This window comes from Pelmatolapia mariae, linkage group LG3_W (genome assembly GCF_036321145.2).
Source record: "Pelmatolapia mariae isolate MD_Pm_ZW linkage group LG3_W, Pm_UMD_F_2, whole genome shotgun sequence".
Lineage (NCBI taxonomy): Eukaryota > Metazoa > Chordata > Actinopteri > Cichliformes > Cichlidae > Pelmatolapia > Pelmatolapia mariae.
In genome coordinates, this window is record NC_086229.1 from 13716728 (window position 1) to 13733002 (window position 16275).

General features: G+C 45.3%; 1 protein-coding gene and 1 pseudogene across 1 annotated transcript; both read right to left on the reverse strand.

Moving 5' to 3' along the window:
- Window positions 1-1463: 1463 nt before the first annotated feature.
- On the reverse strand, window positions 1464-2396 carry LOC134620650 (GATA zinc finger domain-containing protein 14-like; annotated as a pseudogene).
- An 894-nt stretch (window positions 2397-3290) lies between these two features.
- On the reverse strand, window positions 3291-10932 carry LOC134620660 (probable cyclin-dependent serine/threonine-protein kinase DDB_G0292550; the record flags this gene model as incomplete). Its single annotated transcript, XM_065470116.1, is given in 4 exon segments — window positions 3291-4202; window positions 6222-6872; window positions 7251-7761; window positions 10928-10932. Coding segments are annotated over 4 exon segments (2079 nt in total), but the record flags the coding sequence as incomplete, so codon positions are not given.
- Between the last annotated feature and the right edge of the window lie 5343 nt (window positions 10933-16275).

Sequence of the window (16275 nt, forward strand, 5' to 3'; positions counted from 1 at the left end):
CAGTTGTGGTTGTTGTTGGAGCAGTGGTGGTTGTTGCAAGAGCAGTTGTGGTTGTTGTAGGAGCAGCTGTTGTTGTTGTCGCTGCAGTTGTGGTTGTTGTTTGAGCAGTGGTGGTTGTTGTTGGTGCTGTAGTTGTGGTTGTTGTTGGAGCTGTAGTTGTGGTTGTTGTTGGAGCAGTGGTTGTTGTTGTAGTAGTGGTTGTTGTTGTTGGAGCAGTTGTGGTTGTTGTTGGAGCTGTAGTTGTGGTTGTTGTTGGAGCAGTTGTGGTTGTTGTTGGAGCAGTGGTGGTTGTTGTTGGAGCAGTTGTGGTTGTTGTTGGAGCAGTGGTGGTTGTTGTTGGAGCATTTGTGGTTGTTGTAGGTGCAGTTGTGGTTGTTGTTGGAGCAGCTGTTGTTGTTGTCGCTGCAGTTGTGGTTGTTGTTGGAGCATTGGTGGTTGTTGTTGTAGCAGCTGTTGTTGTTGTCGATGCAGTTGTGGTTGTTGTTGGTGCAGTGGTGGTTGGTGTTTGAGCAGTTGTGGTTGTTGTTTGAGCAGTGGTGGTTGTTGTTGGAACAGTTGTGATTGTTGTTGGAGCAGTGGTGGTTGTTGTCGGGGCAGTTGTGGTTGTTGTTGGAGTAGCTGTGGTAGTTGTTGAGGCAGTTGTGGTTGTCGCTGCAGTTGTGGTTGTTGTTGGAGCAGTGGTGGTTGTTGTTGGAGCAGTTGTGGTTGTTGTTGGAGCTGTAGTTGTAGTTGTTGTTGGAGCAGTGGTTGTTGTTTGCGCAGTGGTGGTTGTTGTTGGAGCAGTTGTGGTTGTTGTTGGAGCTGTAGCTGTGGTTGTTGTTGGAGCAGTGGTGGTTGTTGTTGGAGCAGCTGTTGTTGTTGTCGCTGCAGTTGTGGTTGTTGTTGGTGCAGTTGTGGTTGTTGTTTGAGCAGTGTTGGTTGTTGTTGGAGTAGCTGTGGTTGTTGTTGGAGCAGTTGTGGTTGTTGTTGGAGCAGTGGTGGTTGTTGTTGCTGCAGTTGTGGTTGTTGTTGGGGCAGTGGTGGTTGTTGTTGGAGCAGTTGTGGTTGTTGTTGGAGCATTGGTGGTTGTTGTTGGTGCAATTGTGGTTGTTGTAGTCGCAGTTGTGGTTGTTGTTTGAGCAGTGGTGGTTGTTGTTGGAGCAGTTGTGGTTGTTGTTGGAGCAGTGGTGGTTATTGTTGGAGCAGTGGTTGTTGTTGTCGCTGCAGTTGTGGTTGTTGTTGGAGCAGTGGTGGTTGTTGTTGGTGCAGTGGTGGTTGTTGTTGGTGCAGTTGTGGTTGTTGTTTGAGCAGTGGTGGTTGTTGTTGGAGCAGTTGTGGTTGTTGTTGGAGCAGTGGTGGTTGTTGTTGAAGCACTTATGGTTGTTGTTAGAGCAGTGGTGGTTGTTGTCGGAGCAGTTGTGGTTGTTGTTGGAGCAGTGGTGGTTGTTGTTGGAGCATTGGTGGTTGTTGTTGGTGCAGTTGTGGTTGTTGTAGTCGCAGTTGTGGTTGTTGTTTGAGCAGTGGTGGTTGTTGTTGGAGCAGTTGTGGTTGTTGTTGGAGCAGTTGTGGTTGTTGTCGGAGCAGTTGTGGTTGTTGTTGGAGCAGTGGTGGTTGTTGTTGGAGCATTGGTGGTTGTTGTCGGAGCAGTTGTGGTTGTTGTTGGAGCATTGGTGGTTGTTGTCGGAGCAGTTGTGGTTGTTGTTGGAGCAGTGGTGGTTGTTGTTGGAGCAGCTGTTGTTGTTGTCGCTGCAGTTGTGGTTGTTGTTGGAGCAGTGGTGGTTGTTGTAGGAGCAGTGGTGGTTGTTGTTGGAGCAGTTGTGGTTGTTGTTGGTGCAGTTGTGGTTGTTGTTGGAGCAGTTGTGGTTGTTGTAGTCGCAGTTTTGGTTGTTGTTTGAGCAGTGGTGGTTGTTGTTGGAGCAGTTGTGGTTGTTGTTGGAGCAGTGGTGGTTGTTGTTTGAGCAGATGTGGTTGTTGTTGGAGCTGTATTTGTGGTTGTTGTTGGAGCAGTGCTGGTTGTTGTTGGAGCAGTTGTGGTTGTTGTTGTTGCTTTAGTTGTGGTTGTTGTTGGGGCAGTGGTAGTTGTTGGAGCAGTGGTTGTTGTTGTTTGAGCAGTGGTGGTTGTTGTTGGAGCAGTGGTGGTTGTTGTCAGAGCAGTTGTGGTGGTTGTTGTCGAAGCAGTTGTGTTGGTTGTTGGAGCAGTGGTGGTTGTTGTTGGAGCATTGGTGGTTGTTGTCGGAGCAGTTGTGGTTGTTGTTGGAGCAGTGGTGGTTGTTGTTGGAGCAGCTGTTGTTGTTGTCGCTGCAGTTGTGGTTGTTGTTGGAGTAGTGGTGGTTGTTGTTGGAGCAGTGGTGGTTGTTGTTGGAGCAGTTGTGGTTGTTGTTGGTGCAGTTGTGGTTATTGTAGGTGCAGTTGTGGTTGTTGTTTGAGCAGTGGTGGTTGTTGTTGGAGCAGTTGTGGTTGTTGTTGGAGCAGTTGTGGTTGTTGTTGGAGCAGTGGTGGTTGTTGTTGGAGCAGTTGTGGTTGTTGTTGGAGCAGTTGTGGTTGTTGTTGGAGCAGTGGTGGTTGTTGTTGGAGCAAATGTGGTTGTTGTTGGAGCTGTATTTGTGGTTGTTGTTGGAGCAGTGGTGGTTGTTGTTGGAGCAGTTGTGGTTGTTGCTGTTGCATTAGTTGTAGTTGTTGGTGGAGCAGTGGTGGTTGTTGTCGGAGCAGTTGTGGTGGTTGTTGTCGAAGCAGTTGTGGTTGTTGTTGGAGCAGTGGTGGTTGTTGTTGGAGCAGCTGTTGTTGTTGTCTCTGCAGTGGTGGTTGTTGTTGGAGCAGCTGTTGTTGTTGTCGCTGCAGTTGTGGTTGTTGTTGGAGTAGTGGTGGTTGTTGTTTTAGCAGTGGTGGTTGTTGTTGGAGCAGCTGTTGTTGTTGTCGGAGCAGTGGTGGTTGTTGTTGGAGCATTGGTGGTTGTTGTTGGTGCAATTGTGGTTGTTGTTGGAGCAGTGGTGGTTGTTGTTGGTGCAGTTGTGGTTGTTGCTGAAGCAGTTGTGGTTGTTGTTGGAGCAGTGGTGGTTGTTGTTGGTGCAGTTGTGGTTGTTGTTTGAGCAGTGGTGGTTGTTGTTGGAGCAGTGGTTGTTGTTGTTGGAGCAGTGGTGGTTGTTGTTGGAGCAGCTGTTGTTGTTGTCGGAGCAGTGGTGGTTGTTGTTGGAGCATTGGTGGTTGTTGTTGGTGCAGTGGTGGTTGTTGTTGGAGCAGTGGTGGTTGTTGTTGGTGCAGTTGTGGTTGTTGCTGAAGCAGTGGTGGTTGTTGTTGGAGCAGTGGTGGTTGTTGTTGGTGCAGTTGTGGTTGTTGTTTGAGCAGTGGTGGTTGTTGTTGGAGCAGTTGTGGTTGTTGTTGGAGCAGTGGTGGTTGTTGTTGGAGCAGCTATTGTTGTTGTCGCTGCAGTTGTGGTTGTTGTTGGAGCAGTGGTGGTTGTTGTTGGTGTAGTTGTGGTTGTTGTTTGAGCAGTGGTGGTTGTTGTTGGTGCAGTGGTGGTTGTTGTTGGAGCACTTGTGGTTGTTGTTGGAGCAGTGGTGGTTGTTGTTGGAGCAGATGTGGTTGTTGTTGGAGCTGTAGTTGAGGTTGTTGTTGGAGCAGTTGTGGTTGTTGTTGGAGCTGTAGTTGTGGTTGTTGTTGGAGCAGTGGTGGTTGTTATTGGAGCAGGAGTGGTAGTTGTTGGAGCAGTTGTGGTTGTTGTTGGAGCAGTAGTGGTTGTTGTTGGAGCCGCTGTTGTTGTTGTGGCTGCAGTTGTGGTTGTTGTTGGAGCAGTTGTGGTTGTTGTAGGTGCACTTGTGGTTGTTGTTGGAGCAGTGGTGGTTGTTGTTGGAGCGACTGTAGGTGTGGTTGTTGTTGGTGCAGTTGTGGTTGTTGTAGGTGCAGTTGTGGTTGTTGTTTGAGCAGTTGTGGTTGTTGGTGGTGCAGTTGTGGTTGTTGTTGGAGCAGTTGTGGTTGTTGTTTGAGCAGTGGTGGTTGTTGCTTGAGCAGTTGTCGTTGTTGTTGGAGCAGTGGTGGTTGTTGTCGGAGCAGTTGTGGTTGTTGTTGGAGCAGTGGTGGTTGCTGTTGGAGCAGTGGTGGTTGTTGTCGGAGCAGTTGTGGTCGTTGTTGGAGCAGTGGTGGTTGTTGTTGGAGCAGCTGTTGTTGTTGTTGCTGCAGCTGTGGTTGTTGTTGGAGTAGTGGTGGTTGTTGTAGGAGCATCTGTAGTACTTGTTGGGTTAGTTGTAGTTGTTGTTGGGGCAGTGGTGGTTGTTGTCGCTGCAGTTGTGGTTGTTGTTGGTAAAGCTGTTGTTGTTGTTTGAGCCGTTGTGGTTGTTGTCGCTGCACTTGTGGTTGTTGTAGCAGTGGTGGTTGTTGTTGGAGCAGCTGTGGTTATTGTTTGAGCCGTTGTGGTTGTTGTTGGAGCAACTGTGGTTGTTGTCGCGGCAGTTGTGGTTGTTGTCGCGGCAGTTGTGGTTGTTGTTGGTGAAGCAGTTGTTGTTGTTGTTGGAGCGACTGTAGTTATTGTCGCTGCAGTTGTGGTTGTTGTTGGAGCAGTGGTGGTTGTTGTAGGAGCAGCTGTGGTAGTTGTTGGGGCAGTTGTAGTTGTTGTTTCTGCAGTTGTGGTTGTTGTTGGAGCAGTTGTGGTTGTTGTTGGAGCAGTGGTGGTTGTTGTCGCGGCAGTTGTGGTTGTTGTTGGAGCAGCTGTTGTTGTTGTTGGAGCAGTTGTGGTTGTTGTTGGAGCAGTTGTGGTTGTTGTTGCGGCAGTTGTGGTTGTTGTTGGAGCAGTTGTGGTTGTTGTTGGAGCAGCTGTTGTTGTTGTCGCTGCAGTTGTGGTTGTTGTTTGAGCAGTTGTGGTTGTTGTTGGAGCAATTGTGGTTGTTGATGGAGCAGTTGTGGTTGTTGTTGGAGCAGTTGTGGTTGTTGTTGGAGCGACTGTGGTAGTTGTCCCTGCAGTTGTGGTTGTTGTTGGAGCAGTGGTTGTTGTTGGAGCAGTGGTAGTTGTTGTCGCGGCAGTTGTAGTTGTTGTCGGAGCAGCTGTTGTTGTTGTCGCTGCAGTTGTGGTTGTTGTTGGAGCAGTTGTGGTTGTTGTCGCGGCAGTTGTGGTTGTTGTTGGAGCAGTTGTGGTTGTTGTTGGTGAAGCTGTGGTTGTTGTCACGGCAGTTGTTGTTGTTGTTGGTGCAGCTGTTGTTGTTATTGGGGCAGTGGTGGTTGTTGTCGCTGCAGTTGTGGTTGTTGTTGGTGAAGCTGTGGTTGTTGTTTCAGCCGTTGTGGTTGTTGTTGGAGCAACTGTGGTTGTTGTGGTTGTTGTTGGAGCAGTGGTGGTTGTTGTAGGTGCAGCTGTGGTAGTTGTTGGGGCAGTCGTGGTTGTTGTTTGAGCCGTTGTGGTTGTTGTTGGAGCAACTGTGGTTGTTGTCGCGGCAGTTGTGGTTGTTGTCGCGGCAGTTGTGGTTGTTGTTGGAGCAGCTGTTGTTGTTGGAGCAGTTGTGGTTGTTGTCGCGGCAGTTGTGGTTGTTGTTGGAGCAGTTGTGGTTGTTGTTGGTGAAGCTGTGGTTGTTGTCGCTGCAGTTGTGGTTGTTGTTGGAGCAGTTGTGGTTGTTGTTGGAGCAGCTGTGGTAGTTGTTGGGGCAGTTGTAGTTGTTGTCGCTGCAGTTGTGGTTGTTGTCACTGCAGCTGTGGTAGTTGTTGGGGCAGTTGTAGTTGTTGTCGCTGCAGTTGTGGTTGTTGTTGGAGCAGTGGTGGTTGTTGTAGGAGAAGCTGTGGTACTTGTTGCGGCAGTTGTAGTTGTTGTTGGGGCAGTGGTGGTTGTTGTCGCTGCAGTTGTGGTTGTTGTTGGTGAAGCTGTGGTTGTTGTTTCAGCCGTTGTGGTTGTTGTTGGAGCAACTGTGGTTGTTGTGGTTGTTGTTGGAGCAGTGGTGGTTGTTGTAGGTGCAGCTGTGGTAGTTGTTGGGGCAGTCGTGGTTGTTGTTTGTGCAGCTGTGGTTGTTGTTGAAGCAGTTGTAGTTGTTGTTGGAGCAGCTGTTGTTGTTGTTGTTGTTGTTGGAGCAGTTGTGGTTGTTGTCGCTGCAGTTGTGGTTGTTGTTAGAGCAGTTGTGGTTGTTGTTGTTGGAGCAGTTGTTGTTGTTGTTGGACCGACTGTAGTAGTTGTCGCTGCAGTTGTGGTTGTTGTTGGAGCAGTTGTGGTTGTTGTTGGAGCAGTGGTGGTTGTTGTCGCGGCAGTTGTGGTTGTTGTTGGAGCAGCTGTTGTTGTTGTTGGAGCAGTTGTGGTTGTTGTTGGAGCAGTTGTGGTTGTTGTTGCGGCAGTTGTGGTTGTTGTTGGAGCAGTTGTGGTTGTTGTTGGAGCAGCTGTTGTTGTTGTCGCTGCAGTTGTGGTTGTTGTTTGAGCAGTTGTGGTTGTTGTTGGAGCAATTGTGGTTGTTGATGGAGCAGTTGTGGTTGTTGTTGGAGCAGTTGTGGTTGTTGTTGGAGCGACTGTGGTAGTTGTCCCTGCAGTTGTGGTTGTTGTTGGAGCAGTGGTAGTTGTTGTCGCGGCAGTTGTAGTTGTTGTCGGAGCAGCTGTTGTTGTTGTCGCTGCAGTTGTGGTTGTTGTTGGAGTAGTTGTGGTTGTTGTCGCGGCAGTTGTGGTTGTTGTTGGAGCAGTTGTGGTTGTTGTTGGTGAAGCTGTGGTTGTTGTCACGGCAGTTGTTGTTGTTGTTGGTGCAGCTGTTGTTGTTATTGGGGCAGTGGTGGTTGTTGTCGCTGCAGTTGTGGTTGTTGTTGATGAAGCTGTGGTTGTTGTTTGAGCCGTTGTGGTTGTTGTTGGAGCAACTGTGGTTGTTGTCGCGGCAGTTGTGGTTGTTGTCGCTGCAGTTGTGGTTGTTGTTGGAGCAGCTGTTGTTGTTGTCGCTGCAGTTGTGGTTGTTGTTGGAGCAGTTGTGGTTGTTGTCGCGGCAGTTGTGGTTGTTGTTGGAGCAGTTGTGGTTGTTGTTGGTGAAGCTGTGGTTGTTGTCGCTGCAGTTGTGGTTGTTGTTGGAGCAGTTGTGGTTGTTGTTGGAGCAGCTGTGGTAATTGTTGGGGCAGTTGTAGTTGTTGTCGCTGCAGTTGTGGTTGTTGTCACTGCAGCTGTGGTAGTTGTTGGGGCAGTTGTAGTTGTTGTCGCTGCAGTTGTGGTTGTTGTTGGAGCAGTGGTGGTTGTTGTAGGAGAAGCTGTGGTACTTGTTGCGGCAGTTGTAGTTGTTGTTGGGGCAGTGGTGGTTGTTGTCGCTGCAGTTGTGGTTGTTGTTGGTGAAGCTGTGGTTGTTGTTTCAGCCGTTGTGGTTGTTGTTGGAGCAACTGTGGTTGTTGTGGTTGTTGTTGGAGCAGTGGTGGTTGTTGTAGGTGCAGCTGTGGTAGTTGTTGGGGCAGTCGTGGTTGTTGTTTGTGCAGCTGTGGTTGTTGTTGAAGCAGTTGTAGTTGTTGTTGGAGCAGCTGTTGTTGTTGTTGTTGTTGGAGCAGTTGTGGTTGTTGTCGCTGCAGTTGTGGTTGTTGTTAGAGCAGTTGTGGTTGTTGTTGTTGGAGCAGTTGTTGTTGTTGTTGGACCGACTGTAGTAGTTGTCGCTGCAGTTGTGGTTGTTGTTGGAGCAGTGGTGGTTGTTGTAGGAGCAGCTGTGGTAGTTGTTGGGACAGTTGTAGTTGTCGCTGCAGTCGTGGTTGTTGTTGGTGCAGCTGTTGTTGTTGTCGCTGCAGTCGTGGTTGTTGTTGGTGCAGCTGTTGTTGTTGTCGCTGCTGTCGTAATTGTTGTTGGTGCAGCTGTGGTTGTTGTAGGAGCAGCTGTGGTAGTTGTTGGGGCAGTTGTAGTTGTTGTTGGAGCAGTTGTGGTTGTTGTTGGAGCAGTTGTGGTTGTTGTTGGAGCAGCTGTGGTAGTTGTTGGGGCAGTTGTAGTTGTTGTTGCTGCAGTTGTGGTTGTTGTTGGTGAAGCTGTGGTTGTTGTCACGGCAGTTGTGGTTGTTGTTGGTGCAGCTGTTGTTGTTGTTGGGGCAGTGGTGGTTGTTGTCGCTGCAGTTGTGGTTGTTGTTGATGAAGCTGTGGTTGTTGTTTGAGCCGTTGTGGTTGTTGTTGGAGCAGCTGTGGTTGTTGTCGCGGCAGTTGTGGTTGTTGTCGCGGCAGTTGTGGTTGTTGTTGGAGCAGCTGTTGTTGTTGTCGCTGCAGTTGTGGTTGTTGTTGGAGCAGTTGTGGTTGTTGTCGCGGCAGTTGTGGTTGTTGTTGGAGCAGTTGTGGTTGTTGTTGGTGAAGCTGTGGTTGTTGTCGCTGCAGTTGTGGTTGTTGTTGGAGCAGTTGTGGTTGTTGTTGGAGCAGGGGTGGTTGTTGTTGGAGCGAATGTGGTAGTTGTCGCTGCAGTTGTGGTTGTTGTTGGAGCAGCTGTGGTTGTTGTAGGAGCAGCTGTGGTAGTTGTTGGGGCAGTTGTAGTTGTTGTCGCTGCAGTTGTCGTTGTTGTCACTGCAGCTGTGGTAGTTGTTGGAGCAGTTGTGGTTGTTGTTGGAGCAGTTGTGGTTGTTGTTGGAGCGACTGTGGTAGTTGTCGCTGCAGTTGTGGTTGTTGTTGTAGCAGTGGTGGTTGTTGTTGGAGCAGCTGTGGTAGTTGTTGGGGCAGTTGTAGTTGTTGTTGCTGCAGTTGTGGTTGTTGTTGGTGAAGCTGTGGTTGTTGTCACTGCAGTTGTGGTTGTTATTGGTGCAGCTGTTGTTGTTGTTGGGGCAGTGGTGGTTGTTGTCGCTGCAGTTGTGGTTGTTGTTGATGAAGCTGTGGTTGTTGTTGCAGCAGTTGTGGTTGTTGTTGGTGAAGCTGTGGTTGTTGTTGGAGCAGTTGTGGTTGTTGTTGGAGCAGTTGTGGTTGTTGTTGGAGCGACTGTGGTAGTTGTCGCTGCAGTTGTGGTTGTTGTCGCTGCAGTTGTGGTTGTTGTTGATGAAGCTGTGGTTGTTGTTGGAGCAGTTGTGGTTGTTGTTGGAGCAGTTGTGGTTGTTGTTGGAGCGACTGTGGTAGTTGTCGCTGCAGTTGTGGTTGTTGTTGGAGCAGTGGTGGTTGTTGTAGGATCAGCTGTGGTAGTTGTTGGGGCAGTTGTAGTTGTCGCTGCAGTCGTGGTTGTTGTTGGTGCAGCTGTTGTTGTTGTCACTGCAGTCGTGGTTGTTGTTGGTGCAGCTGTGGTTGTTGTCGCTGCAGTCGTGGTTGTTGTTGGTGCAGCTGTGGTTGTTGTCTGTGCGTTGCAGCAGGCTGTGTAGAAAATCTTATGTCTTTTACACATTCGATCACATTAACCAAATTTTAAAGAATATAAAAGTCTTTGATGAATTAAATTTTGTCATACCAGCTACGAGAAGAATGATGAAACAAATCTTTGCGATCATGGTGATCCTTTCTCCTGCTCCTGTCTCTGAAAATTCAGTTCATCGTGCTTATTGTTAGTTATAGAAAGAATTATTCAAACAGTTGCTTTTATTCAGTTTCTCCAATTTTATCTTGAATAGAAGTTTGCGATTTAAAAGCCATATAAAAACTATATTAAGCAAAGACAAAAATGTTTGTATTCAATTAAATAAATTAAAATATACAATTTTTCTATAGTATTGTCCTTGAACTTTGAAGTTGAAGTGTTAAATGAAGAACAATATACTTCTCCTGCAGTTGTTTCAGTTTTTGTAACTGGTTATGTCTTGATCATTATTTCACATTTCTCAACAAGGTTCTTGTTCAGATGCAACTAAATCAAATTGAGAAATCATGAAGAAAAGGCTCTGACTATTTATTTATTTTTTATTTATTTATTTATTTGTTCATTTCAGGCACAACAAAATACATATTGAACTATGATGACCTTATTGTTACCGACTGTAAATCAGAGCATAAGTCACCACTTCATGTTTATAGTTGTATTCATATCCTATAATGTCATCTATGTTTCACCCCAACATATCTCAAGTTTTCCTCCAAGCACTAGCGACATACAAATTAGTTTCTATGAGATTTAAAATTTGAAGATCACACATATAAAGCTAGTTTTCTTTTAAAAAATGCAGTTGCTCAGCTCCCTTTTCATCCAAATCATTCAAGAGTGTTCAAAACATTTTTAAATAATTGTCATATATTAAGCAGCATAGGTATAACAGATAAAAACAGAACCCTTAAAAGAAAAAAGAATATAACTGCTGCCTAATTTACACCATATGTTGCCAAAAGATCATATAGTAAAATAAATATATCAATTAGTCTTTAAAGTCACATGTGGATGTCAGATATATATTTAATATTAGGATTACTTACATAGTATTTCTTTGCTTGTAAGTCGTCCACTGCAGTGAAAGAAGGTGATGTTCTCTGACTTCATCTCCTCTTTTTATAAGCAGCAAACATGAACCTGAGGACAAATATGTGCAGGTGGAGTAATGGTAGTTATCGTCATGGTTTAAGGTGTGTGCACTAACCTTTTATTTACCTGCATCTCTCTCCTATTGTCCTCCTGAAGCAGTCATCACTTTAAATTTGGCAGTTACACACACACAGATATTTGTGACACATTTTGACGTGAGCTTCTACATTTTCTCTGTGTGACTAAGTTTATTCTTGTGCTGGATGTGATTGTATCTTCATGGCAACATTAGGACTCTATGTGGTCCATAAAAGATGACCATTTTGGGACAATAAAATCTGACAGACTAAACAAATATTCGTTGATTAGTTTTGGATTAAATAAAGCTCACAACTGGCTGACTAGATTTAGACCGAGAATCAACATTTACAGGTTGGTGGTGCTTGGTGGGCAGTCACTGTCCACATCAAAATATGTCTAATTTCTTTGTTTTTTGTCCTTTCATTTAAACATATTGTAAATATTACTGGTTTGTTTGCCTAAATTTAAGTTTTGACCAATTTAGGTAAATGAGTTACTTAAAGGCCTCCTTGAGTAGTGAGTTTGATTTTTATTTGCTTTTTTTTCTCCTCCTCTTACCCCATGTTGTGTACTTTCGTTGATTTTTTTTTATCAGCCCACCTCTTTGACCTGTCTCCCCAATGTGATGTTTGTGTAAAGTGTGTTTGGTCGGAGGGTTCCTTTGTGAGTGCGCATGCGCCAACCATGCTGCCTGCTGTAACCCATAATTTCCTTTGGGATTAATAAAGTATTTCTGGTTCTGATTTTAACTTTTCTAGGTTATTGCAGCACTTAATGCAGGAAAACATTCTTCAGTTATCAGAGGCAGAAGGTGAGACCTGACTAAAATACACTTTTGATGTAATAAATTGAAAATACTGACCGAGTCCATCAATTAATCAGACAAATACATACTATACAATACAACTTTCAGTCAGAAGCTGCCCTCTGATGGCCATGAGTAAGATTGCACGTTTCATGCATTTCAGCATCGGCTTCACGTTTCAGGCCTGCCTGAATTCACATTTTACATTCAGGCTTTGCACTGAACTTCAGAAAATTTCAAATATACACAGGTATCAAAAGTGATGGTAAAGGATTCTTACAATCTAAGGTCTTTAAAGGTGTAAACTTTTATTTCTCTAAGCCTAAAACAACCTCAGTGTGAATAAGGCTTTAATAAACTGTATTTTTTGCTCTCCTTTTTATGTAATATTTGTGGAAACTTTTCACATCTTTCTATTTCATGAATTGTTTTTCACTGTTTCTGGAGCACCCTCTACCTTCTGTTCATTCACAGGTTTTTATATTCTAAACCTGGCAGTGGTGGGGAGGTACAGTTTTTCCTCAGCTGAGCGACACCCGCAATCACGCCGCCTTAAAGTCTGTGCTCTCTCTGCTGTTGTGTTGTCGGGCTGTGAGCTGAAAAGCTACAGCCGGCTGTATGCGTACAGCAACCGTGTGTGAAAAGTGGTCAATAAAGAGATGCTGAAAAGCAGCCGGTCTGCTGTGGTACGAAGTCACTTTCATCGTTACGCAGGACTGTAAGCTGTCATCTGTGAGGCGTGAGCGTGTTTGTTTTTAACATAGTTCACGGTGGAGAACAGCTGCTGACATAATGTGGATCCGAAGATCCATAATTGGCCTATCTGGGGTTGAAAGTCTCGATAAATGCACGGCGTTTCGGCAGGTACACCGGCTTCCGCGAGTGTGACGCTTATTTTGAGCGATGAAAAAATAATAAAATATAATTTTATTTTTATATTTCAATATCACAATAATCTTCCAATTTAGAAGTACAAGTTAAAAAAAGAACTAAACACAAATAAAATATACTTCAGCTAAATACGTCTTATTTTCCCAAACCACCCGGAGCCGCAAAATAAGGACTAAAGAGCCGCAGGTTGCCGACCCCTGGTCTAACCTCACAATACAAGAAAAGAAGGCCGTCGCTTCCCTGAGCAAAGACCACAACATCACTATATTACCACCTGATAAGGGAAGGTGCACCGTGGTCCTAAACACAACAGATTACCACACAAAGATCACTACTCTCCTCAGTGACAACAACACCTACGAAGCATTAAAGCGAGACCCCACAAGCAGCTACAAAAAGAAAGTTATAGCTTGCCTTCAAGACCTTGAAAAGGACGAAATCATTGACCGCCCTACATATCACCGCCTTTACCCAGGGGATGCCATACCCTGCATTTACAGACTTCCTAAGATCCACAAAGAAGGTGTCCCACTCAGACCCATAGTCAGTAGCATAAACTCAGCCACTTACAACATTTCAAAACACCTTGCTACCATCCTTGCACCTCTTGTGGGGAACACCCCACACCACATCAAGAACTCCACCAACTTCACCGACAAGGTCCAGAAACTTACGCTGGATCCAGATGAAACCATGGTGTCCTTGGATGTAGTCTCTCTCTTCACAGGCTCTTCCCATATGGAAAAGACATATATATATATCTTACAAAGTTTGTACCTGTCTTGTGTGAAACTTGTATGAAAAGCATACAAGAGTGAAAACAGATATAAGATCCCTAGAAAAATTATATAAATGAAACTTGTATGTTTTGGATACTTACTAAAACAATATGTGAAAGTGGCCACTCTCATGAGTAAATCATATAAGCCTTATATGATTCACTATATGAAGTAGGACACATCTGATGCAAGTCTTTTATAAGTTTTTTTCTATATCTATTCCATATGGGTTGGCTCTTTCAAAGGGAGAGTACCCAGCCACTGGTACAGATATGTAGACGACACCTGGGTCAAAATCAAAACACAAGAAGTGGAATCCTTCACTGCGCACATTAACGCTGTGGATAAAAACATCAAGTTCACCAGGGAAGACACAAAGGATAACTGTTTGCCTTTCCTGGACTGCGCTGTGCACATTGAAGTGAATGGGAACCTCAACATTGAAGTTTGCCGAAAGCCCACACACACGAACCAGTACCTCCTCTTTGACTCCCATCACCCTCTGGAACACAAACTTGGAGTAATCAGGACCCTACACCACCGGGCAGAACATGTTCCCTCTAAGCCTGAGGGAAAAAAGAAGGAACACACACACGTAAAGGAAGCACTCAAAACATGTGGTTATCCTAACTGGGCGTTCATAAAGTCAGCAAAGAGGCACAGAAAAGAAGATCAGACACCAGCGAGGGAGGATAAGAAAGACAGACGCAACAACGTTGTCATCCCCTATGTAGCCGGTGTATCAGAGAAACTCAGGAGAGTTTTCTCCAAGCACGACATCCCAGTGTACTTCAGACCCAGCAACACACTCAGACAGAAACTGGTTCACCCGAAAGACAAAACTCCTAAACACAGACTTAACAACGTGGTGTATGCTGTACAGTGCAGCGAGGAATGCCCAGACCTCTACATTGGAGAGACCAAACAGCCACTTCACAAGCGCATGGCACAACATAGAAGAGCCACCTCCACAGGACAAGACTCAACAGTCCATCTGCATCTAAAGGTCAAAGGTCATTCTTTCAAGGATGCCAATGTTCACATTTTGGACAGAGAGGACAGGATGGTTTGAAAGAGGAGTGAAATCTTTGAACAGAGGTGGTGGTTTACGACACCAACTGTCTGCCATCTATAATCCAGTTTTGAGTTCCCTCCCCAGACGCCTTAATGCCCACTCACATCCTGGGCCATCTGACCTCAGGAATTCACATGACAAGGTGGGGCCAGGTTTCACAATGAGCTCACCCGAAACCCTGGCTGATTAGGTCCCACACCCGCTTTCACACCTTGGCTCATGTGATTAGAGGATCACCAGGGGGTCCTTTGTCCCTCTTTGGGGGGAAACTCCCACTGGGTTTAAATCTGGGACTCTCGGCCATTTGACCTTAGAACTGAAGAAGCTTCTCGGATGAGAGGTGAAACGTCTTCAAGCAACTTAAAGAAGTCCAGACGCTTTTCTTTGCAACTCCTTTGACTACGATGACCTGGATGACTGAGAACCTTCACAGACTTCTTGTGACGTCATACTTCTGTGACTTCGACATACCCGCCTTAAAACAAATTTTCTTCACTTGTGCACTCCTCTGTGTGTCAATCCAGCGCTCCGCTTCACTTGCGAGAAACCGCCGCCTGTCCGCCGAATTTGAAGTCCCTTTTTAGGATACTTTTCTTTAATAAACGGTAAGCATTATACATATGTTCCTCACTTGGCTTGCTGTTTGTTTGCTAGTGATAGGCTACTTGACGACAGCATTAGCTAACCAGTGTTCTCTAGACCAGCGTTCCCCAACTTTTTTGGTGTTTCGTGGCCCGGGGGTTGGGAACCGCTGCTCAAGACAGAAAATTGATTGTCCATGTATTATGAAGCATTATGAAGGTTGTCATAGAAATGTTGTCAGGCAAAATTGCAGTAGCTTCCCTGATCATTTTACAAACATAAGTGAAGAGAATTCGAACTAAAAGGCCTAGACTAATGGTTGTGTGCTGAATCTATGAATCAAAATATCACCTGGAAACATAATTAACTGGTCCATAGCTGTGAAGCTGGACATGAGTTCTTGATTCTATGGAGATTAACAGTAATCCGTCTTAATGTTGTCCCTGGAACATCGTCTTAAAGTTGTCCCTGGGACATCGTGTAGATGTTGTCCCTGGGCCATCGTGTACATGTTGTCCCTGGGCCATCGTGTACATGTTGTCCCTGGGCCATCGTGTAAATGTTGTCCCAGGGACATCGTGTACATGTTGTCCCAGGGACATCGTGTACATGTTGTCCCTGGGCCATCGTGTAAATGTTGTCCCAGGGATATCGTGTAAATGTTGTCCCAGGGACATCGTGTACATGTTGTCCCTGGGCCATCGTGTAAATGTTGTCCCAGGGATATCGTGTAAATGTTGTCCCAGGGACATCGTGTACATGTTGTCCCAGGGACATCGTGTACATGTTGTCCCTGGGCCATCGTGTACATGTTGTCCCTGGGCCATCGTGTAAATGTTGTCCCAGGGACATCGTGTACATGTTGTCCCAGGGACATCGTGTACATGTTGTCCCTGGGCCATCGTGTACATGTTGTCCCAGGGACATCGTGTACATGTTGTCCCTGGGCCATCGTGTACATGTTGTCCCTGGGCCATCGTGTAAATGTTGTCCCTGGGATATCGTGTGATAGCTTGTTAATAATGGAATGAAAATTATTGATTGTTATTAACTTGTGAAAAAGAAGTGTAACACATCCACATGTTATGTTCTTACATCCTCACAGAAACTGCGACTCCTTCACAATGTCAGGTAAATGTCAACTCATGTTGAATAATCAACCAATCAAGCCTTTTACTATCACATGCAATGTTACACGTACAACTGCAATGAAAATTTCACCCCCTTCTGACCATACATATATTGCTTAAACATCACATTGGGAAGACAGGTCGGGAAGGAAGGTCAGAAAACAATTTAATTAATAGATGAGGGGAGAGGAGGAGAAAAAAGAACTACAACCAGACAAAGCTCCCAGAAGACTGAAATGGATCATGGTTGCAGCATGCAAAAAGAAAATGATATCTGTTGACTACAGCATATGCTTTCTCACAGATTACCTTGTGGGAGTAGCTGGACCAAACTCTATTGGTATTTCAAGTTTGAAATCCCTGTTTGACCAGACAAACATTTCAGATGAGGTACCTCTTGACATAAAAATCCTTTTATGTTGTCATAACTTTGTACCCAAGTGGTTAACTAATGTTAAATTCTGCTTTAAATACACTTTATTTGTACAGTTACTTAATGAATCGTATTCCTTAGTTCTGTTTTTTATTCATATATATTTATTTATTTGTTTTATAAGGCAATAGATGGCCTAATCTATTTGCAGTGTGAGGTATGTTGAAAAGCTGGTTTGATCATAATGACATAGCATATTTACGTTTTTTGT